Raw genomic sequence first — 25,423 nt, forward strand, 5'->3', positions numbered from 1 at the left:
TGGTTGGCATCTCTGCTTGCTCCCCACACTGTCCTCTGCACCCCACTTTTTTGACAAAAGTTTGTTCTTGCCAACTGAAGTTGGCAAGAGCAAATAGGACAAATACCCACTTTTGCCAATAAAAGTCAGGATGGCCGGGACAGGACTTACTAAAACAGCCTACCTTGGCCAAAATGGGACATATGATCATCCAAGAAAGAGCCAAAATGAAGGACACAAAAAAATCACTCAAGCAGGAAACAAACTGCTGAGGGCCTGAGCCCTGTGGGTAACTCTTGTTCCAACCTTGCTGTCTCAACCTATATGGCTGAAGGAACTCTTTCACCTCTATAAGTGAGAGAACGCCATGGGATGATGAAGTGCAGGTAACTCCAGCCCCCAAGGGACGCTAGCCCTGTATAAGAAGTACTCTTGAAAGGGCTAGTCAGCCTGTGGGGGAGGGTTGCCAACCCTCCAGGATTAATTAAAGATAATGTCATGTGATGAAACTTCCAGGAATTTGTCCAACCAAAATTGGTAACCCCCACCCCAACTGCAAGCCTGGGGAGTGTGGAATTGTGTGCGTCCCACCGACACCTCAGCCAAACAAGGGTGCCTTTCGCCCGATGCCTCTGGGACGCTGGGGCTCTACGACGTGCTGAAGCGGGAAAGTTAAACGCATGCGTGTTTCTTCACCAGAGGGCCGTGTGTGTTACTGGGGGGGGCGGGGAGTTGCGCGATGACGTCATGACGCTGAGCGTGGGACGTAACCGCGGTGTGACGCACACCCTGGCGAGCCCGTGAGTTTCTCGATATGGATTTTTTTTCCCGGCGCTGACAGTGGGGGAGGGGAGGGTGGTTCTCTGCAGGAGGGGGCGCGCGGGGAAAGGGTGGACCGCGCGTGCGGGGGGGGGGGACGACGACCCGAGTGGGGGCGAACCGACTGCCCTAGCGGCTCGGGGGCGTCCCCTCCATCCTGCCGCATCAGGGAACATGGCCGCCGCCGTCGCCGAGCTGGTGCGGCAAAGGGACTCGGCCCCGGCTGCCCCCGCAGGGTAGGTGGGCAGGCGGGGAGGCGAAGCGGGGGAGGCGGCGCTGCGGCCGGGCTGAGCGGGCTCCCCCGGAGCCCCGCGCGGGCAGGCGGGTGGCTTCCGCGCTGACCCGGCCCGGCCGGACACAAAGGGCTGCGCTGAGGAGGGTTTTGTTCGGTCACATGAAGCAGCGCAGCCAGTGAGCGAGGAGCTGGGAGGGGGAGCGGGGCCGCCGCCATTGCCAGGCGCTGAGGAGCTGGGGGAGCCCGGCGTCGCCTCAGGGGCGCGGGATTGCCGGCCGGCAGAGCTGGAGGCTGGGGCGCGGGGAGGAGAGGTAAAGCCCCGATACAGCGGTGCCCGGGCCCCCGCCGGCTGGCGGCTTGCTGCTGCTGCCCGCTGGGGCGTCCACACGGAGACTGGGATAGGAGGATGCAGAAGTTGCAGGGCAGCCGGGGTCACTCTGGGGATGTCTGGCAGGCCCGATGTCCCTGGGTGTGGAAATCAGCGTGGTGGGCTCTGCCGGGTACGGTGCCCACCTCTCGGCACAGTAGTGGAGTGGGGCTTGCCACCACACACGGTGCCCAGCTGGGTGCGTGGTCATGGTGGCAGAGAATGGCGTCCCCACTTGGGTGTGGTGTTACTCTGTTCCGACATTTGTCCCGTTCGCATGAAGCTGGGAGGTCAGCAAAACGTATGTCATTGTTACTGAAGCTGGCAAGTCTGTGGCCCATTGTGGAGTCTGAGAAGTCTGTGCTATGAATATGGTGGTGTCATCACTGTCTCCTGGGCACATGCTTCACAATATGCAGATGACTTACCAAAAGTTAGTAGTTCAGGTGTTAAAATTGTATTTGTGGGCTCAGATTACATTTGAAGTTGAAGCCCTTTTGTCATTGTGCCACTTGTTCAAAATCCCCAAATAAGCTTTCTTTCTTTGAATGCCTTATAGGTTTTTCATGTCTTTTGAAAAGGCATGCATTGTGGCTCTGGACTGACAAGACATGCCATTAATAAAAACGTGCCCAAATAGGTTCCCATTGGCATTGCACAAAAATAACACTTTAAGCAAAATCTCATTTGCAATATTGAAAAGTGATACTCTGATTTTCTAGCAGTTAATTTAATTATGAAGGCTGCATCATGGAATTTAGTAGTTAGAAGCATATTAGAAACCGTATGCACCCAACCAAGGCAACCATTTTATCTTGGGTAGCTTAATGAGGACCTGAGCTACGAGAGCAACACTTGAATAGTTGTGTTTCTCAAACTCCATGATGGGATTATAACTGTATGTAGCTTTATATCAGGAATTCTACATAATATTTTTTCCATTAAAAGTAGGTTCTAAATTACTTGTTTGGTTCAAGATGTGAAATAATTTTAAACAGAAGAATCTTACTACACTAAGATGAGTAAGATGCTTCAAGACTTCCACAATTTAATTTAACCCTTCTGCATAAAATTCTTCACTACCAGGATTACATGATGCAGCTGATTTTGAAGACTGCAGGAGTGGAGTGATTAGACAGAGAAAATAAATCCTGAAAAGCTGCTAACGGATCACTTAGATGCAGAGAGAATGCAGCAATTCCCTTACTGGAGAAGAGTTTAAGCAGAGTGCATGGAGGAGCAGTGCAGTGTGACAATCCTATTACACTGATTTATAATCAGAGCTGTTGTTGCAGACCTGTCAATAAGATAGCCAAGTGATGTGGTGTAGAAATATTCATGAATTATAACCAGAATTTGCAATCAGCTTCAGAATATTAATTTATGTATTATTTCCACAGCCATCCCAGTAAAGCTTTTAAAACTGGATGTTTGTCTTGCGTCAAAAAGTGACATTCTGTTTTTCAAATAAACATGTATGAGAGAAGGGATGGAAAAATAAATTGGTCACTAATTTCACAAAATTTTTTTCTTGTAATGGCAATAACTAAAGGAAAGCCAGAATACTGTGTCTGTATACTCCTTTCATACATTTTAATATAAAAACTCTGCATTTCAGTGCTTTTCCTCTGATTTCAGTGCAACATCTTCCCCTCTCCTCCTCCTTTCCAAATTCTCCCCAGAATATGCAAGATCTATAAATCGTTAGATTCTGTAGTGCTAAATGCTATCTACAAAACAATACAAAATACTTGTACGGTTTTTGAGTTAGCAATGTTTTCTTGCAGTGTTATCTTGAAACCTGTCTCTGCTGTTTCCATTTAGCTGACCTGGGTAGTCAGAAGAGAAGATGATGATAACTTTGAGCATCCTACATGTCTTCTCCAGCAACGTAACAGTTGACTGGAACTTGTGTTAGAGTGGTAGCGTCAGCAGTTGAATAAACAGGATATTGAACAATGGTAGTAATATTTTCCATTTTGAAATAACTGCATTCTGAATTTATTTATGGCTATTTCGAGAATTTAAGGGATGACTGCATTTTATCATCAAGAAGATTTGTGTATATGGCTGTATGTATAAACTGAATGTACTAATGCATATGCATTTTTGCTTCAAGTTCCTCAAAATCGCCTCTGGAAAACACACACTTTGAAAAAATACTAAAGTGATGGACAGTATTAATTATACAGTTATTGACCCGTAGGTTTTTAATTTTGAGCACCGATAGGCTTACTTATAGACTTGCAAAAGCTGTTTAAGTTTAAAATGGGGGGGGGGGGGGAGTATGGGGTGGTTACATAATTCCCATTGCAGTTTCATGAAGAAATCATTTTCACAATTCGTTGGACTCAGTGAAACTACTTGGACCTCTGATTCAATAGCCAGATGGGAGTTGCTGTTGATTATGGCACAACTAGAGTATATGGACTCTGTGGAACTTAAACCTTTCCCCCTCCCCATTGTTAGTTTTTAAAGAAGAAAACTGGTCTTCAACAATAAGCACAATGAGTAGTGCTCTTTCTAAGATTTTTGCTGCCTGGTATCTCAAGGTAGTGTATCCAGTATTAACTTTGTGTTTTTAAAGAGCTAAATGAAATTGAATATAAGGCAGTTTGCTTTGTAGTCTACGGTAAAAATACAGTACTATTGGTTCTTTTTCAAAGGCATGAAACTTTGAAAAAGTGTAGGCTTTGTCTAAATAAGGAAGTTTTGACTGGTTTAGCTTAAATTGATTTTTTTTAAAAACTGATTTAAATTGACTCAAACCTCTGTGTGGTCATTTACTTCAGTTTAAGAGCTGCTTATTTTGATTTAGCATAAATAGGTTTATCAATTTAAAATCATAATAAGCTAGTTTTATACCAGAATAAGTGTTCCCATCATTTTCCACCACTTTAACTATAAATTGGTTTTAAATCACATTTTTCATTAAGCCCGTACAGTTTTCTCTTGTAGGCATGTCCTAGTTATAGAAAAGTACTTCAGGTTATTGGCCAAGTATGCAAAACTTTGGGTGGATAATTAAAATTGTACAGAAATATGATGTTTTGCATATAAGCTGTTTCTCAGATGGATGCTACTAAACTAGGTAGTCCCAAAAATAAACTTGAAAGGATGTCAAATCACATGAAGTATCCTTGGAGGAATGCCTTTTCCCCATTTAAAAAAAAAAATAATAAAAGCAGGGTGGGGAGAGAGAAAGCATCCTTTTTCATGTGCTTTTTTGCTTGAACAGGCTGTTCCCCTTAAAATTCAAAACTTCTGAATGTTTTCTGTTCCATTTGTGTGTGTACTACTTGTATTATTCATAGGTCATAGAAATATGCCTCCTGTCTTTGCTGTGCAAGGGCAATGACATAGTTAATATAGTTTCCTTCACCTCTTTAAAATTCCATGAATTAGACCATAGCTACGGTAATACTTTCTGTGCAAGATTTGATTAGTTTCTGAGATGACAGCTACCTGCCAGTGGTGGACTTGGAGTTAGTGAGGCCCTATGCAGTTTCATTTTCAGAGGGCCCCCCCTTGTGACCCAGCCAAGAAAACATTCTCTCATCTCCCCTGCCCCATTTTTCATTCTTTTTCTCTTCATCCTCCTCCTATATTATAAGTAATGGGAAGTAAATGAAAATAAAGTGAGGTACCTTGATTGGGATGGGGTTGGGGTGCAGGAGGGGCTGCAGGGGATGTGCTCTGGGAGGAAGTTTGGGTGCTGGGTGTGGGCTCTGGGCTGGGGCAGGGGAGGTTGGAGTGTAGGGGGAGGGGTGCAACTCTGGGAGGAAGTTTGGATGTGGGGTGCAGGCTCTGGGCTGGGGGTTGGGTGCAGGAGGGGGGCAGCGCTTACCTCAGGTGGCCTGGCTCCCAAAGTGACTGGCACACACACCCCTCTGGCAGCGGCTCCTAGGTGGGGGAGGCAACGGGATCTCTGTGTGCTGCTGCCTGCAGGCACCGACCCCACAGTTCCCATTGGCCGCAGTTCCCAGACAAAGGGAGCTGTGGAGTCGGCACTTGGGGCGGGGGCAGCACACAGACACCTACACCCCCAAGGGGCCGCAGGGATATGCCAGCTGCTTCCGGGAGCAAAGCAGTGTGGAGGGAGGGAGGCAGGGAGCCGCCTTAGCCCTGCTGCTGGCATGTCTCTGTGCCCCTTGTGGGGAGGGGGCAGCGGTACAGTGCGGAGCCGCCTCCCTCCTCCCTGCCAGGGGCATGCAGAGATGTGCCAACCGCCAGCCGCTTCCAGGAGGGCCATGGGGCCACCGGCCACAGCATGCAAGCAGCCTGCCTGCCTGCCTGAGCCCTGCTGCACCACCGGCCGTGACTCAGGGGCAGGTTGTTAGATATTTGTCCTGCATTTTGGGGGCCCTCCTGTCGTTGAGGGCCCCGTGCCTCTGCATGGTTTGTTTCATGGTAAATCCTCTCCTGCTGCATGCCAAGAAAAGGCACTGATCAGTGACTTTGGATAGACTTTAATATAAGATTTCCAGATTGTTGACAGGAGTGTGTATTCTTTAGGAAGAGTAATGTTACTTGTTCAGTTTATAGTAGTCATCCTAGATCTTGGTATTAGTAGTGTTTTTCTCAGAATTGGACAATACTCAAATGTAAATAGTCGTTCTTTGAATATTTTGATTTATATTATTATTGATTATATTTTGATTCCTTGATTTGTATTATTTGAAGTGTAAGACAAATGATTAGTTGTGTGCACTTTGGCTGGTTAACAGTATACAGCAGCTGTTGTGATGAATAAGCACAGTTTATTATTGCCACTTAGGCTCTAGGGGGAAGAAACTGGCTTAACAGTGAGTATGCATTTTTGTTTTCTTCTACACCCAATGTTAACTAGCTTATTTAATGTTTCTTAGTGAACTTGATAATATTTAAAACTCCCTTTTAAACGAACATAAGCATGATGCTAATATTTATGGAATGGGGGTTAGTACTTCAGAAATGACTAAATTCACCAGCTCCATCTGAAAATGTTAGCTCTAAGGATTATTTATACTTTTTGATTTTGAGCAGTTTTAGCAGTTACTCATATGTAATTGACCAAATGAATGATGATAGGATGTTTAGTCTTTCAGCGTTTCTTGAAATTCGTACACAGTCAAGGCAATGTTAATATTAGGTTTAAATCAGTATGAGGTTCAGATTGGTTGGAAAACTGTTCCCAGAGAAAGAAAAGGAGTACTTGTGGCACCTTAGAGACTAACAAATTTATTTGAGCGTAAGCTTTCGTGAGCTACAGCTCACTTCATCGGATGCATGCAGTGGAAAATACAGTGGAAAAAATTACCCAATTGTTTCATGTTCTCTGTCTATATAAATCTCCCCACTGTATTTTCCACTGCATGCATCCGATGAAGTGAACTGTAGCTCACGAAAGCTTATGCTCAAATACATTTGTTAGTCTCTAAGGTGCCATAAGTACTCCTTTTCTTTTTGCGGATACAGACTAACATGGCTGCTGCTCTGAAACCTGTTCCCAGAGAGTAGTTATTAGTGGTTCACAGTCATGCTGGAAGGGAATAACGAGTGGGGTCCCGCAGGGATCAGTTCTGGGTCCAGTTCTGTTCAATATCTTCATCAGTGATTTAGATAATGGCATAGAGAGTACACTTAAAAGTTTGTGGATGATACCAAGCTGGGAGGGGTTGTCAGTGCTTTGAAGGACAGGATTATAATTCAAAATGATCTGGGCAAACTGGAGAAATGGTCTGCAGTAAATAGGATGAATTCAATAAGGACAAATGCAAAGTATCCTACTTAGGAAGGAACAAGCAGTCGCATGCATACAAAATGGGAAATGACTCCCTTGGAAGGAGTACCGTGGAAAGGGATCTGGGGGTCGTAGTGAAACACAAGCTAAATGTGAGTCAACAGTGTAACACTGTTGCAAAAAAAGAAAGCATTATTCTGGGATGTATTAGAGGAGTGTTATAAGCAAGACATGAGAAGTAATTCTTCCGCTCTACTCCGCGCTGATTAGGTTCAACTGGAGTATTGTGTCCGGTTCTGGGCTCCACATTTCAGGAAAGATGTGGACAAATTGGAGAAAGTCCAAAGAAGAGCAACAAAAATTATTAAAGGTCGAGAAAATATGACCCATGAAGGAAGATTGAAAAAATTGGGTTTGTTTAGTCTGGAAAAGAGAAGACTAAGAAGGGCCATAACAGTTTTCAAGTATATAAAAGGTTGTCACAAGGAGGAGGAAGAAAAATTGTTCTTTATAACCTCTGAGGAGAGCACAAGAAGCAATGGGCTTAAAATGCAGCAAGGGAGGTTTAGATTGGACATTAGGAAAAACTTCCTAACTGTCAGGGTGGTTAAGCACTGAATTGCTTGCGGAGGTTCTGGAATCTCCATCATTGGAAATTTTTAAGAGCAGCTTAGGCAAACACCTGTCAGGTGTGGTCTGATAATACTTAGTCCTGCCATGAGTGCAGGGGACTGAACTAGATCCTTTCCAGTCCTATGATTGCTAGAACTTCTAGTATAGTGTCAGTGTATGGATGACTACTTCCAAGGTGCCTAAAATAACTAACTAGCGACATGTCTACGACTTTGTAAAAGTTTAAATTTTCTAAAAGTGGAATTGCAGTTCTTTAAATGTAGTCTTGCCGTTCAAATTTGCATCCTTACTCTGTTTTAATAAGGAAAGTAAAATGATGTAAACTGACTTTATAAACTAATACTGCTGTCAAATTATTTTGAGGAACACTTATTTTTATAACTCATTTCAACTACCACTATTTAGTTCATTTATATGAAGCCACTACTGGATAATGTTACAGGACTTCCAAATGCAAAAGAAATCAAGCAAATAGGATATTAATCAGAAAGCCTTGTGGGAGGACGAGTTAGAATTGCTGCTTTTCAGCTGTCGTACAGTCACTGATGACAGAAGTCAGGATTATCCCAGCTTTTCTGTAGGAGCACCCATTTTGTGGATCAGTAATTGGCAGTTCTACATGGTAATACCTCACTTTACAGTTCTATGGTTCTCTGAACACAAAGGGCAAAACGAGGTGTAAATTCTGTAGCTTTCATTGGCTGTGTAGGTGTTTCTTAAGTAATGTCCTCTGCTGTACATTTGGATTATTAAACTTTTATACGTTAAAAATGGAAGAAAAATTAGGTATTCCTTAACAAAGCCAATCTGTATAAAATTAAAATAATTAATTTTTTGTGCTAAACTGAAGAGATCATCCTTATGTTGTCCGGTGAAAAGTTTAGCTACTTTGTGTTGTCCAGCTCCTGGGAAGGGAGGATGCTGGGATTTCTACCTAGGAACTGTCCAAAGCACACTGCGCTCCTACCCAACAACTTGAGGTGCCAGGAAGGCTGGGCTGACCCTTTTGGGGGCTCCATCTTTTGTGTTAGCTTCTGAATAGAGAGTGTCTGTTAAAATTTAAGTTCTGTCTGCTGTAGCTGTTGGAAGGGAATGGTAACAGACCAATCTTGTTAATTGTACTTTGTGGCATTTCAGAATGTATAGACACAGTTGTATAGACCCTTGTGTAGACACAGTTCCTACAGCTGGACCTCTTTATACCACCATATCAATGAAACTTTGTCCTAATATTACTAAGACCAGTTCTGGGCATAGTGGGAAATTTTTAGAAAATTTTCCTAATGTAGATCAGGTCTGTGTCCTCACACGAAAATGCTTCAGGTATTGTATAAACATTGCCAGTACTGGTCTGAGTGCAAAAGCACAACAACAACAACAAAAGAGATATCATCTCCCCCTCTGTGCTTATGCCCTGCACCTTGGTGCATTGAATCTGTGGATGGCAGCAATGGTTACTGCAGTTTATTTCTTCCCAATTCTATCCCACATTTGTGTGTGTACTTTGTCCTCCTGATCTTTGCTGTACTTGATTAGAGCTCTGAAAAATTGCGGAACCCAATAAGACAGATTTAGTACACTTTATAAGAACATTGCACTGAAGCTGACAAATTCTAAACTTGTTTTGAAAACTTTGTCCTGTCTTTTGTGCAATGAAAAACAAGTCACCAGATAGATGGCATTTTTAGAAAGAGCAGTTGGCAAGAGATTGATATTGTACTCTCACCACTTTCCTGAAGTAGAAGAAGGAAAGAAGGCGTTGGTGAATTAGCCCAGGTTAGTTATAAAGAATGGGTGGGTTGGAGATGGAGAATCATAGAAATACAGGACCTGAAGGGACCTGATGAGGTCATCGCTAGTCAATCCTGCCTCAGTGTAGGGGAGTGAAGTATACTTAGACAATCCCTGAAAGGTGTTCATCTAACCTGTTCCTAGAAACCTCAAATGACAGGGATTCCACAACCTCCCTAGGTAACCTGTTGTAGTGCTTAACTATCCTTATAGTTAGGAAAAACTTTTTGATATCTAATTTGAATCTTCTTGCTGCAAACTAAGCCAATTACTTCTAGTCCTACCCTTGGTGGACCTAGAGAACAGTTTATAGCAATTATTTATCTATTTGAAAGACTGTTATCGTGTCCTCTCTTGAGTGTTCTCTAAAAATGCCCAGTTTTTTCAGCCTTTCCTCATGTCATATTTTCTAAACCTCTTACCATTTTTGTTGCTTTCCTCTGGATCTCCAAGTTGTTCACATCCTTCCTAAAGTGTGGTGCCCAAAAATAGGACACAGTACTGCAGCTGAGGCATCACCAGTGCTGAACAGAGCAGAACAGTCATTTCCCATATCTTACATCTGATATTCCTGTTAATACATCAGCCTTCTTTGTCACAGCATCTCAGTGTTGACTCTTTCAAACTGTGATCCGCTATAACCTGGATCCTTTTCTGCAGTGCTGCTTCCCAGCTAGTTTACTTCTTGTCTTAATTACTATAATTTCAGAGCAGTTCTCCAATTTATCAAGATGATCCTGAATTCTAATCCCATCCTCTAGAGTGCTTGCAACCCCTCCCAGCTAGGTGCCATCTGAAAATTTTATAATCATACTCTCCATTCCATCATCCAAATCATTAATGAAAATAATGAATTGGTACCGGACCTAGGACAGACCCCTTAAGAAACCCCACTTGATATGTGCTCCTAGTTTGACTGAACTATTGAAAACTAGTCAGTACGGTCTTTCAGTGAGTTATTCACCCACTTTACTAAGCTTCATTTAGACCATATTCCATAGGAATGGATATAACAGTAGTTGGGGATATCTTGTGTATTTAAAAATTAAATCAAACTTAAGAACTAACTGTGTCAAAGCAGCAAGACAGTTGGTGATCGTTCCATGTTTTTCTGTGTATAATCAAATAAGACAGTGCCAGTCATCATCCTGACAGTTTTGACTGTGTAGTATCCTTTCCACAACTTTCGTCTGTCTGTTGGCTTTTTAAAATTTATTAGATAGTAAATGCTTTGGGACAGGATTGTCTTCCTGTATGTCTGTACAAAGCCTAGGATGTATTGGACACTATAGCACTGTAAATACTGTGGGGTGGGATTGGCAGACTTCTCAGGGAGCTGCCTTAGCAGTAGTTCCAATGAGCCAGATCCCAGCGGGAGAAAAGAAGGAACATGATTTACATCCTAAGCAGAGTTAGCCATCCCTTCCTCCAAAAAGGCCTTACATTTAAACTTTCCAGGAGGTAATATTTACCCATTGGTTTTCCTTTGATTGCCTGGTCAATTCACTGTGGGTTCCACTGCTACAGAGATAGCACTGGCAACTCGGGGAAACTTGATGGGCTAGAGAGAACCTTCCGGACTGTGTCCTGGACAAGTGCCAACACGTGAATCCTAGGAAGAAAATGCAGTTAAAGAAATAGCGTTCACCTACAAAATAAAAATTTGTCTTTCTTAGCGCAGCCACTCAGCTATAGTTTTCTGGAAGGTTATCGCTGCTTTCCACCATTGCACTAGCAGCAGTGTGCATCAACATGCACACAGAGATCTGCACAAGGGGCAGAATCAATAATGGAAACAACTTGGAAACACCATCTGAGCTCTAGTAGAACTGAAGTGTCACAATATTTACAAAAATGCCATACAGATACTTAAGTACATTCATAGATTTTTAAGGCCAGAAGAGACCATTACAATCATATAATCTGTCCACCTGTATAACATAGGCCACCAAATTTCACCCAGTAATTCCTGCTTAAAGCCCGAATCTTTGGTTTGTTTATTGTTAGATCTGTCACCTGGGCATAGTACCAAGAAGAGGTTTGCAGTCCAAATCCTGCATGGTCAGTCTCTGGAGCTTGAGTAATGGGCCTGGAGGGAGCCTTACTCAGCCCTCTGCAGCCAGAAAGAGGGGCCCTGCAGCTTGCTTTCTTTGGTGGCAGTGATCAAATTTAATTGGCCCCTAATGGACTAATAACCTACAAGTCAAAAGGGGTTGTTATCTCAGTCTGATCCTCCAAGAAGGAAAGTGGCTGCAACCTTCCATAATTGGCGTACTGTTGATTCTTTTTAGATCTGACTGATGTGGGGGAGATTGAGAAGGCTGATTCCACTTGTGTGTCACCTTAGCTCTGCCCTAGAATTAGGAGGTTTTAAAAGTTTGAGGGTCCTGGGGGAAGCAGCGTTGAAGTTACCAATGAATCTTCCTAAAGAGATTAAGCCACAGTGAACTAGTATGCTTTAATTTATGCATATTAACTTCACACTGTTAATTTGTCTTAACTCTTGAATATAAATAAAACTGAAATGATTATTCTAGGTATAGTCTAATATGTTCATTTCTGAGCACTTCATATTAGAAAGAAACTAGAGAGAATTTGGACAAGTGCAACAAAGTTGACCAAGCGATTAGAAGGATTGATGTGTGAAGAAGTATTAAGACACTGTATAGCTCAACTGAAGAATTGATAAACTGTTTAAACATTGTTTCAGCTAAATTGGTTTTGGCATGGTTTAGTTGGTAAGTTCAGCTGTTAAAACCTTGTTTTAAAAATAGTTCTGGGCTCTAAAATGGTCTTTAACATTGGATGGCCAAACTGATGAAAAGTTGGCCAAGTAGAACATTATTTATACATTGTATGTTAACTTGGTTTTAAGCCCAGTGCAGATAGACCTGGAAGAACTTTAAAAGTAGTCTGCCAGTGTTGTGGGCACCTCAAGTTGAGCTTTTTCAAAATGACAGTGATGGAACAAGGTTCTAAGCTAATCTAGGAGAAAATTGAAATAGCTTTGAGAGGAGCTGTTTCAAAAATGTTTCCTTGTTGCCTTAGACCAGGCTGTGTTTGAAAATTTGAGCAAACTTTTCTTTATGGTGAGGGTCTTTCCTTCCCGTTTGTTTTTTGGTATTGTTCCAGGTCAGATTTTCAGAGTTTCTTGCAACAAATTCAAGGAACCAGCAAATTAAATTGAAACAACATATGCTCATATCTTCATGTTTTTCAATTCATACAGCTTCATTAGCCTTAATTCTTTTTCTTAAAGTAGATTGTGTCATCCAAGGAATCTAGTAAAGAAAAATGCTTGATGTTAAGGAACAGCTTAATTGGGAGGGTACTGAGAAATCAAAGTGGTGCTATGAAGCACAAGCACTTGTCAGTGACATTCTTTGCTCAAATTTAGCTTCCCTTGAATGTCGTCTGGGGACAGCACTACTCATTCAAAGATACTTACCTCTCTTCTTTTTCTCTCTAGAGTCTTGTCCTTTATCCTCTGACACAGACACAAAGCCTGGTGGTAAACTTAAGGATGCACACCTGGGAGCAATACTAACTAATAGAGTTGAGAAAGACACTTTGATGTCAGCTTCTTTTCTAAATATTGTCAGTCTTCAAAAAATTTTCAGGTGGCATACTAGTACCCTGGCTGTACCTTTGTTTATAATATTCTTAAATCAGAAAAAGATTTAAAGAAGCTGGCCTGTCCTCCTAATGTCACTTCTTTGACTTATTCAAGGAGATTTGGTTTCAGCTGGTTTTATGAATTTGGTGAAGAAGCCAGACTTATCAAATCCCTAAACATTCCTTGAGTTTTTCTGTATTCTTCCTTCACCAGACTTATAGATAACAATTGTAGGATTTCATTGGCTCTGCAGAAGGTGTTTGAGCTTAAATAAATGGGAAATGTAAGAGTATTCAGAACTATTTCTGGTTTCAGATTGACAAAGTAACCCACTCTAAAATACATTCCAGATACTGTTGGAATGTGTTTTGGAGTCTTTACATCCCTAAAATGTTTAAACAGGAAGGATTAATTTGCTGAAGCATTCTCTGAGTATTCTGTATCAGATATGGTACTTCTGGACCCTACCCAGAAACTAATACAGAAAATTCTTTCCTGAGTATCTGGCTGTGAATCTTGTCCCTATGCTCAGGGTTTAGCTGATCGCCATATTTGGGGTCAGGAAGGAATTTTCCTCCAGGGCAGATTGGAAGAGGCCCTGGAGGTTTTTCGTCTTCCTCTGTAGCATGGGGTACGGGTCACTTGCTGGAGGATTCTCTGCTCCTTGAATCTTTAAACCGCGATTTGAGGACTTGAATAGCTCAGACATAGGTGAGAGGTTTTTCGCAGGAGTGGGTGGGTGAGGTTCTGTGGCCTGCATTGTGCAGGAGATCGGACTAGATGATCATAATGGTCCCTTCTGACCTTGGTATCTATGAATCTATAATATGGAGCGCTACGTTTACCCTTGAAAATCCTAACTTGTAGTGCTATTACACTAACAAACTAACAGACAAACTTAGGGCTACAAAAGTCCCAGGTGAAAATACTGAGGTGGCAACTTCAGGGCCAGCAGATGATCTAAACACATTCATAGCCATCATGTTCAGCCGTTCTGAGGCTGTTTTCATTATCTTTGCTCTTCAGAACTTTTCTTCTTTTGCCTTCTAATCCATCATTGGGTAGTTTGCCTCTGACCCGTCCCCACCCTGTACTCCATTCCTCATCTGGATTCTGTCTGGACAAGGAGCAGTGTTTCCTCTTTTGTTGGAAAGGAGCTGTCTGCTGTTCCTATCCTGAAAGGGAAGCCATTCAGATTTTTTACTAAAAAGATGGGTGCTTTCCCTTCTTTCTGCCAGTCAGTGTGTTTGCTATATTAGTGCTCCCATGAACTCCCCTGTTTTATGGGTCCTGGTGTGTCCTGCAAGGATTGGGTTCACTTTAGGGGTACAGACTGTGGAGATTTCATATAATGTCTCTGCATAAATTACTTGGAACTGTCATCTGATTGGCCTTTTTAGTCAATTTTTAAAGCTTAGGTGGTCAAAAGCCTCACTGACAAGGTGAGTGTTGCCCTTTCTCTTAATCTGAGTGCTCATTTTGGTTTGTTTCAAAAGGATTCTTGGTTCTGGTCCATTTGGCACAGGTTACATAAGCTATATACTGATAGGACAAGGTACTCTCACCAGACAGTGGAATATTTTCTACCTAAATAATTCTTCATCTGGAATCAGTTTCCCTCCAGTTAAAAATCTGGCATTGCGGTCTGTATTCTGAAGTTAATTGGGTTATTCTGGGAACAGCTAAAATGAAGTGCAAAATATATGATTTTCCCCATCTGTTCTGGATTTTTGTCAATCTTAGCTAAAGCAGATTTGAAACATTCTTCTAGCAGAGTTCTTTTGGTGTCTGTTGCTATCTCCCCTTAATCCAATAGGTGACAAGCTTCTCTTCGCTTAGCCACTAATCCCCCCACCCCTCATTGCCTTCTGGTAATATACCTTAGCCAGAAATATGTGGAAGTTTGTCTCTTGTCTATCCTATCTCAATGATGTTTTTCTTTGAAACATCCTGTGTAAATTTCACATAATGGGATATTATCATGCATAAATTGGAAGAGGGATATCAATTTCCTCACCAAAACCTAGCTAATATATAAATATCTGTAACTTGGAAAAATGCAGCTGTATATACAGGGAAGGAAAAAATATTAGAAACAAATACTTGATAGTGGGAAGAAACCTGGGAAGCAGTAATTCTGAAAGAGACCTATAGGTAGTGGAAAGCAAGCTGGACAGCATGAGCTTGCAGTGTAAGCTGGCAGCTCGCACAATCATACCTGGAATATTATGTTAATTTGACATCCAGAACTAAACATAATGATACTGGCAAGGTTGAGAGAGTTAATTTGTTGTTCCACATTATCATGTGGCTGGAGGGATTAATTTGAATAAAAATTAAAAGAGCTAAATATTTATAGCTTGTCTAAGTGATGACTAAGCAAAAGGGGATTTGAAGGGAACAGTGCCTACAAATACTTGAAAGGTGTAAACAGTAAAGAGGGAGAAGAATTAATTAGTCTGCGATCTTCCAATGAACTCTCCCCAGAAAGACCTCTTCCCCACGTGGAGCACACTAATGTCAAAGAGACACTATGGGCAGAGGGATCTGCCTCTATGAAGCTCACTGCAGGAGTGAGAAACTTTCACTATTATGTAGTAGTGTGCAATATAACTATGAATTAGGAGGAAATTAAGAGAATGAGAAAATCTACCTGATGGTCAAATGTATAGGCAGTAGAATAAATTTCCAAAGGAAGTGGTAAAAGCTCCTTTTTTCAGCACTTTTAAACTATTCTGGACAAAACACTAGAAAATGTACTATATAAAACCATCCTTTATTTACAAGGAGATGGACAAAATGATCTAGTGTAAGGGTTCCCAAATGTTTACAGAAGGTCCACATTTTAATAGAACAAATGTCTCATGGATCATCTATTTGCAGTCTCACATAGTGAGTACAGCAATGACTTATATAGGAAAGTAGTAGTAGGAACGTCTTAAATATGTCTTTAGTTTATCTTGATGCAGGTTAGTGGATCCAGGATCTTGTGACCAGTCACTTCTCTGTGGCTTTCTATGGTCTCTTGCATGTCTAGTTCTGTCATACTTCATCCTGTTTGTTATTCCTTGTTAATGACTAGGTCAGAAGCTTGAATCTGAGTTCTTGTCTTTATTTGACATTTCTTTTTAGACAATGAGACAATATAGTCATGTAGGTAGTCTTTACATGGGAAAGTTGCATTGGTTTAACATAAATTATTTTTTAAACCAATATAGTTAAACTAGTACAAATCTTGTTCAGATGATATTGTACTGGTTTATGTGCAGATTTTGTACAGGTATAATTATTTTGGTTAGGGATTTAATTTTATACCAGTAACAACCCCTAGTGTGGATGCAGTTATATTGATATAAAGAAAAAGGAGTACTTGTGGCACCTTAGAGACTAACCAATTTATTTGAGCATGAGCTTGCTCATGAACATGCTCAAATAAATTGGTTAGTCTCTAAGGTGCCACAAGTACTCCTTTTCTTTTTGCGAATACAGACTAACACGGCTGTTACTCTGAAATTGATATAAAGATGCCTTATATTGGGAAAGCTTATTCCCCTTCCCATATGGAAATAAGCTATAACAGCATAAGCTTTTTTATTCCGCTGTAAATGCATCTATAATGGCATGGGATTGTACTGTTTAACTGTATCAGTATACTGAGTGGTATAACTTCTGTGTGCAGACAAGACTTTATTTTAATTTGAGTGGCTTATTTCAGTTTAAGTTAAACTGAAACAAGTGTCCATACAGGCTACGGCACTGGTTTAACTGTACCTTGGGATATACTGGTATAACTTTACTGTGTAGAGGAGGCTTTACAAGTAAATAACATAGTCTTCATTGAGTTGGATTGCTTGGCTGGCAGAATTATTTGTAAGTGAAACAGAGGACACAGTATTATATTGAAAAGTCAGAAAAGCACCTTGAGATGAGCAAGACTGACATGCATAGCACACACTGAAAAAGTGGTGAAGAGAGCTTGTCTTTGAAACTTCACTAGAAACCAAGTTGAACTTTGAAGGTAAGACTAGGGTAAAATATAGAACTTAAACCTGTGTAAAAGAAAGCTCCTAAGGATGTTGAATTAAATGTTTATTGCACTTGTTTTTAAGTGTGTGTTTTACGTAACTTTGATCAAATAAGACCAACTGATCCTTTTGATTTACTGTTCTTCACCTTTTTTTTTTTTTTTTGCTGGGGGCTAACATCTTCATTTCAAAAATTACCTGCAAAAGGGGGAAAAATGGGCTTGTAACTTTTTTACCTCTTTGTGATATATAAAAAAGATACGAATGTATTTTTATTCAATATTAACCTCAGGATTAGAAACTGAGACACCTGGGGGACTTGTGAAATAATATTGCAAGAACCAATGGTGAAAGTTGAGCAGCTGAGAGGAGAGAAAGGGATTTTGACTTGCTTAATAACTCAACACCTGTTTCACTTCAGTGACTAAACTTTTGGATAAAAGATGTCTGTTTAAACATTTAACACTTGCACTCTTTCAGTTAAGATGATGAAGCTCTCAACATATTCTGACCATCTTCTCCTGTAAAAACTAGGGAAGACTAGATATAAGTTATAAAGGAGCAGAATTTGTACAAGTCCATTTTAAAAAAAAATTTTTTTGCAGGCCATCTTTAAAACTGTTGATAGACAGTGATTGAATCCTATACAGAGATCTTTGCTCTCTGTATTTGGACAAAATAAGTTGTAATAATACTTTCCTCAGTGAAGAATGATCTGATAGTTGATTCTTGAAATTATGCATTATCTGTTGGAATTCTGGAACGTTCCTTACAGTAACAAGCTATGTAACTACTTTGTAGAGGTAGTAAAACTGAATTTGTACTAGTTCTTGCAGGAGGTAGTTTCTGTAAAGGAAATGAGTGAAACTTGAAGTCTTGTCTAGAAGGGGACACTCAGGAAAGTTAATCCAAATTGACCGATGGTGTGAATTATATTAATCTTTCTTGTATTCAAGTTTGTTAGGTCACATTTTTGTATTCAATTTGTAAAATCTGTAGAATTTTAAAATAACATTGAAACCAACATTTTCACATGCACAGCTAATACACTTTAAAAATCCTTAAAGGATAAGATGGTGAAAAACTGACAATAGACTTAATCTTTCTAAATCACCATTTTGAGAAGTCAAGTCTGCATGAGTTAGATATGGAGTCTTAGGCTACAGTACAATCTATTTTGGCAAAACTTAATGTTGCTCAGGGGTGTGAATATTCCACCTCCATGAGCGACATACATTAGATCAGCATAAGCGCTTGAGTGAGCTTCTCTCATCGACAGAGTTTATACTGCTAGTGGAGGTGGGGTTTTTTATGCTGATGGAGAGCTCTCTCCCGTCGGCATAGAGCGTCTTCACCAGATGAGCTGTACCAGTACAGCTGTACCGCTGCAGTGCTGTACGTATAGACATGGCCATAGTTGCAGATTTTAATTTCCTGCCCCTTATTCAGAAATTTTCTATAAAATGTAAAATGAGAGACAAAGATTACATGTATTTTTGTAATTAAAACACATTTATCTGGCTGAAGATGCCATTATGTTCTCTTAAGTGAATGGTTACTTAAGCCTTCCTATTTCTTCTTCTCCAGTCTCTGTCAATTGTCTCCTTTGTAGTAGTGTACAGTGATTACTAAACTGCAATAGCTTCAATCTCAGTCATTTGCAATCTACTATGCCCAGTTCTGTGGACACTACTTTGGATTAGTGTGGATGTATTTTATCTAATAATCACTTCTTACTATAGTGGTGCTGTGATGCACATATATAAATTGGTGGCTAAAAATCTTTCCTAATAAAAACAAGTGCAATAAACATTTAATTAAACATCCTTAGTAGCTTTCTTTTCCCTGACTTTGCTGTCCTTCCAATACTCTGATATTCGGGAAACAGTGGTGCAGTTATATAAGAACCTAAACAGGTGGAAAGATAACACACAGTTTACATTATAGTAGTACTCAATTTTGTTTATGTTGTAGCAATGCCTTTGACTTGAAATTTCAGCTCTATCTAGTTCACATTTTCAATAGGCTTCTTTTTTTTTCCTGTATTTTTGTAGGCCATAGATTTAAAATATCCATCATATTGCTCTAATTGTCTACCAGTTGTGACTGGTATGATGCAAACTAGTCCACAAAATGTAGTAATTTTAGACTTTTATTGACCCAAATAATTGTTACATGTGAAATACGGATATGCAATATGTGATTAGGAAATACTATTAAGAATGTACATTAGGTTTAAGAAGGTAATGTAGAAGAAGGAATCTGAGTATACATAGCTGAAGAGACCATGCATTAAAGCAATTGCCACCTTTGGGTTTAAACAGAGATTGCAGCAAGAAGTGTTGGAATTGGCACATATTAGAACTGAAAAGAAAATGGCCACTAGAAATCGTTGCTGCTACAGCAACAACATGACTTAACTCCTAATGTACTGTTTTCATATATGATTTGAAATGTTTTGTAAGGCCTGCCTTTCAGGAAATTAGATGCTTAATGGGAATGTATGTTCCCATGTAGTTATTTATAAACTTTGATCTTTGTTAGTAGAATTTTATTTTATAATCACATTTCTGTAAGTGGATTGCTCTTTCAGAGTTTGAATTCTTAGAATCTTTTAATAATATATGACTGTTCTAAATATCATTTTAGTAAATCAGTCATTCATTCTTTGTAGAAAAGCAGTTATTTCTAGTTCCACATTGTAAAATGACAAATGAAAACAACATCCCAAAAGAAAAGTCTTCTCTCTCCAGTAATAATGAAAAAAATTCAGTATCCTTCCAGAATGTATTTGGTATCTAGAATATAATTCTACTTTTCAAAGAATGAGCCTTCAGAGGGTTTTAGTCCAACAAAGCCTTCATTGTTGATATTAAAATAATCTAAAAATGTCTAGTGGATTTTTTTTTTAAAGCCAGATCCTGCAACTGAAACATGAAGGGTTCTACCTGAATGTACCTTATTGCATAGTTGGGATAGAATGGATTGAAATGTATAGGGTAAGCACCTGGTGAAAGTGTAGTTCCTGATGAAGAAATAACTGTTTTAAGATCTCAAACTATTATAAGTAAAATGCATTTTCCCTTTTGGGGTGGGGGGAGGAGTTTATATTTTTAAAGTTGAACTGTGAAGCCTGCAAGTCAGGAAATGGAAAAGTTAAGCTTGAATATATAAGCTTGACTTATGCACTTTTGTTTTTAAAAAACAAAGCATGAAGTGCAGTTTTTCAAATAAAAATTTTTTCACTGGAACACTGGGAAAGAGTGCATGAGAAAAGGCTAATATCCCGTTAAGTGACTGTCTGTAGCCTGTCACCTGCAGCCTGGGGATAATCAACAAGACTCTGCCCGGCCCTAGCAGCTCAGTTATATAAACCAGAGCAGGAAGCAGAACAAGAGTGAGGGGAGTGGAAGCTAGGTGGGCAGCAGTTTGTAGGTACCAGCCTGTCCCTTGGATAGTACTCTTTTCTCATGCAGTGTTTCAGAAACATTCAAGCACTTCTTAATTAAGAAAGTTTTGTTTTCAGATTTTAAATATCTAAGAGAAGTGCTTTCAATGTTATTTTTTTGTAATGGGGAAAATGTGTGTTCCTCAAAAATGGCTGAACTATTCTTGCTAAAAGCTTCAGAAATATTCACCTTGGGGCAGAGGTCAAGTCTAAAACTTCTCAGCCTATAAGCAGCTGAAAATGGGGGTTTGGAATGGAAACACGGTACCCTAATAATAGCTGTTGCTATGGAATGAAGTCCATGAAATAAAATAGGATCTCTATAGTCCAAGTCTTTTTCTGTGTTGAGTTTGTATGTTCATGCAGCTTTGTAAATGTGAGATGATGGACAGCTGTAGTTTGTGCATACTGGAGATTACAGAGCTTTGACTTGGTGATACTATAGAAAAAGGAATTTTCTATAATTCAAACAGGAGAGAAAATGTCAGCAGGTGACATGTCATGCCAGTATCACGTACTGCTAATGTGTTGGAGAGATTTTGCTGACACATAGACCTAAAAGAAGGTTAGGGCAAAAAGGATGTTGCCAAGCTTATATATAGTGGAAGCAACTTGTGGATCGGAGTGAAATGGAGAGAGAGACTTGCATTATGTTTGAGTTAGCTTTCCTTGTTCAAGAGAAGCTGTTAGTTTTGAGATATATAGATGAAGGAAATTGAGACAGCTAGTTTACTTGGTCAAGATAACTAAGGTAAAAGGTGGTGCTGAAAGACATACAACCGAGTATCAGTGTGATATCTCTAATTTGTAACTTAAGATGGCAGGGGTGAAGGTAAAGAATTGAATTGCATTGTTTCTTGTATCTTTGATGTAATCCTACTACATGGCAGTTCTTATTGTAAGAGACCCCAGACGCTGACATAGCAAGAGGTGGCAAACACATTTTTTTTTAATAAATATTGTGTTAACTCTATGTAGTATTACCACTAATCATTTGTTTTTCTTTTGCAGAGTAAGTAAACTTTCAAGTAATAAATACACATATGTAATCTGTTAAGGGTTTGAGGCAATAAAATGTTTTCAAAACTTTGCCATTTTCATTTGTACACTTACAGTTCAGTCATTTACTTGTTCATTGCTTTGACTGTATACTGCCCAAACAGTTTTTTAAAAAAATAGTATTTGAATTCTGTTCTCTTTCCTCCCCTCCCCTCTCTAACAGAAACTTCTTAAAATTAAATATTTTTGTTTGTTTAGGAATGCGGAGGGAAGAAAATAACCATTTCTATTTTTAATAGTAAATTCTGTTTGTCCATCCAAGAGTCTACAGTCTACTGGGGATTTCTTTCTTTCTGACATGAGGGAGGGCTCTTTTAGTCATTTAGTAGCATTGTATAAGTTTGGAATAAATATCCATATCTGTAAGTATCTTAATTGATGAAGTGCATGTCCTTGTTCCGTACCTTTTCATTCATTCCTCATTTTAGCTCCTTTAATTACTTTTTTCCCTCTCACTGAGAGACACAATTCTTCACTGCTTTGTTTTTCTTTTTTGGCATGTAGAGACTTGTAATCTATTTGTCTGGACTGTATAGGCTATGAAGTTGGGTGGTGGTATGTTTTGTTTTATTTCATTTTTTGTTACCATCAGTTCTGTTTGTTTTGTGTGCTCATCAGGCATCTCTTTGAACTGTTTCACCATCTATGATTAGGACTGTCAGCAAATAAAAACTTTCTCTAAGACCAGAAAATTGAGAGATCGCAGAGCTCCCCAAAACCGTGGTGAGGCTTGCATGTGTACTATCAGTTCTTCAATTAGGGTGATTGGACAAAGGAATAAATGCAACTTCTCTGAGCAGCCGATGAAGTGAGCTGTAGCTCACGAAAGCTTATGCTCAAATAAATTTGTTAGTCTCTAAGGTGCCACAAGTACTTCTTTTCTTTTTGCAGATACAGACTAACACAGCTGCTACTCTGAAACTTCTCTGAGATTAGTTTTCTTCTAGACCCAAAAGCTCATTTGACTGGCCAAATCTAGCAGCAGATTCAGGAAGCTAAGGGCAGATGTACACCTATCTGACGGGAGGGCTTCTCCCATTGACGTAGCTGCCATTGTGCTCTCTACACAGGGGAATAGGTCTGGATAACTATGTCGCTCAGGGGTGTGAATTTTTCACATTCTGAGTGACATTGTTATACCGGTGTAAGATTATAGTGTAGACCTGGTCTAAGTCTGGTTTTCTTCTCCTTAGTATAAGGGAAGGTTTCTTGAGCAAATGTAGAGAAGCCTTTGGCCTCTAGGAGAAATGTTAAATAAAAATACAGTTTCAGCTTCTGATACTGCAAACACTTTTGTGCACATGCTTAACTTTAAGCTCAAGTAGTCAAATTGAAGTCAATGGGTTAATTCATAAAGTTACTTACCCCTTTTAGTGCTTGCAGGATCAGTGTTTTAATTTTCAATATTTTGTTTTGCCTCTAGCAGTTTTGTAAAATTTAAATAAGATAGCTTACTCCTGGCATTAAAAGAAAAAAGCTAGGGCTGTCAATTAATCACAGTTAACTCACGTGATTAACTCAAAACAATTAAACACAATTTTAAAAAATTAATTATGATCGCAGTTTTAATCGCACTGTTAAACAATAGAATACCAATTGAAATTTATTACATATTTTGGATGTTTTTCTACATTTTCATATATATTGTATTCTGTGTTGTAATTGAAATCACACCCCGATCAATATATTCTTTTATTACAGATATTTGCACTGTAAAAATAAAAGAAATAGTATTTGTCAATTCACCTCATACAAGTACAGTAGTGCAATCTCTTTGTCGGGAAAGTGCAACTTACAAATGTAGATTTATTTTTTTTTGTTATATAACTACACTCAAAAACAAACCAATGGAAAACTTTAGAGCCTATTCTGTGTTGTAATTGAAATCATTATATTTGAAAATGTAGAAAACATCCAAAAATGTTTAAATAAATGGTATTCTATTATTGTTTAACAGTGCAATTAAATTTTTTAATCGCTTGACAGCCCTAAAAGAAGCATTTATAATTTAGCTCTTTATAACTTTTACATTTCAGTAGCACAGGTTATCACATTAGTTTTACAAAGCCTCAAACCTGATTTAAATCAATTTTTAAAAAATCATGTGTTCAAATCATGATGTAAACCAATGATCTAAATTGCTCCACCCTGGGTGCTACTTTTACTCTTAGGAATCGGATGTGGATAAAGTAATTTCAGACTCCTGAATGAACCATATAGATCATCCAGGGTTCCTCCCTATGTAAGCATTTAAAAGGAACAGGAAGCTGTGTACCTCATATAGAGCTAGTTAGCCTTGCTGATTGCCTATGTGAGTGATTGCAATCTGATGAGTACACGTACTCAGTCCAACTGCTGAGTCAGCTATAGTAACTGACTCAGAAATGACTGGCCTCAGATAAGTGCTACTTTTTTTCAGTCCATTTCAGAGGCAATTACATAAGTGGGAAGAGGAGTACCTCATGAGGTGGTTATATAGTTCATACTTCCCTAGATGGGGAAGCTGGGGTTTAGCTAGTACTCTCCTAGTGTGTATACACTCTGTTCTTTCTCCCAATCCTTCTCACCTTAGTTCTTAAGGTCTTCAGATCTCTTTAAGATCATGGTAAGACACTAATACTTCAGGCCTGCAACAAGTGAAAGCCAGAAAGTGAACATGGTGAAATCTTTTCCTTCTGATAAGTAAGTTTTTTTTAACTTGCATTTCTCCGATTATAATTTTGGAGCGGGAACATCCTACTGAGTGTAAATTTCATACCTAACAGATAATGAAGTCTTGTAAACTCCAGAAAGTGTCTGAGATCAGGACTACACTTGGAAGGCTTTGCTGGTATAGCAACACTGGTATGCTATGCTGGCAGAGCTCTCCTAGCGTGGATGTAGTTTATATTGATAAAACTGTGCTTTTCCTATTATTGCTTATTCTGGGCCACCCCCTCCTTCCAAGTGAAATAAGTTATACTGGCAAAAGTGCAGTTTTGCTGGTATAGCTGTGTCTATGCTCAGGGTTTTTGCCAGGTCAGCTGTCAGTCAAAATCACACCTCGTCACACCCCTGATCAATATAATTCAGAAAAAGTTTGTAGTGTATGCCTAGGATCAGCAGTTGCAAATATCAAAGGTGGATGCAGCAGTAGATTCCTTAGCAAATGACAAGAATTCATTTGGGAAAGGGCTCCGTCCTGATGGAATAAACAGATATGAAGATAGATGATTCCCTCAGAAAAAATATAAAGTGTTGACAGGAGCGCTGCAGGCTTTTATTTAATCAATGTAGATTCATCGTAGCCTTTACACAGGCCACAATAGCATAGTCCAGTGCTTCTCAAAAATTCATAGCATGAAACAGATTTTATTAGAGAGATTTATGAATTACCATCCCTCCCATTCATGGTTGCAGGGATGACTTCTCTTTCCACTCACAACTGCCAGCTTTTCAAAGAGAAGGTTAAGAGGTGACTTGATCACAGCCTGTAAGTAAGTAGACAGGGAGATATCTGATAATAGCAGACAAAGGCATAATAAGAGTCAGTGACTGGAAACTGAAAGAAGATAAATTCAGATTAGAAACAAAATGCAGATTTTTTTTTAAATTAGGGAAATTAACTTTTGGAACAATTTACCAAGATCTGTGGTGAATTCTCCATCATTTGAAGTCTTTACATCAGGATTAGATATCTTTCTATAAAATATACTGAAGCTGAACCATAGGATGTGAGCTTGATCCAGG

At 39.6% G+C, this 25,423-nt stretch overlaps 1 protein-coding gene across 10 annotated transcripts in view; it reads left to right on the top strand.

Annotated features, from left to right (window-relative positions):
* The first annotated feature begins 719 nt into the window (after window positions 1–719).
* Window positions 720–25,423, top strand: part of ZNF644 (zinc finger protein 644) — a 77,397-nt gene continuing 52,693 nt past the window's right edge. For 4 of the 10 annotated variants that reach the window (XM_073357095.1, XM_073357106.1, XM_073357108.1 and 1 more), the window contains exon 1: window positions 727–779. In XM_073357095.1, coding sequence (XP_073213196.1) covers window positions 727–779 — 53 coding nt within the window. Of the gene's footprint in view, window positions 780–910; window positions 1,035–1,325; window positions 1,345–25,423 lie in introns of those variants that run through there. The other 6 variants (XM_073357110.1, XM_073357103.1, XM_073357102.1 and 3 more) reach the window with 6 other exon arrangements.

The sequence above is a fragment of the Lepidochelys kempii genome, chromosome 8 (genome assembly GCF_965140265.1).
Source record: "Lepidochelys kempii isolate rLepKem1 chromosome 8, rLepKem1.hap2, whole genome shotgun sequence".
Classification (NCBI taxonomy): domain Eukaryota; kingdom Metazoa; phylum Chordata; order Testudines; family Cheloniidae; genus Lepidochelys; species Lepidochelys kempii.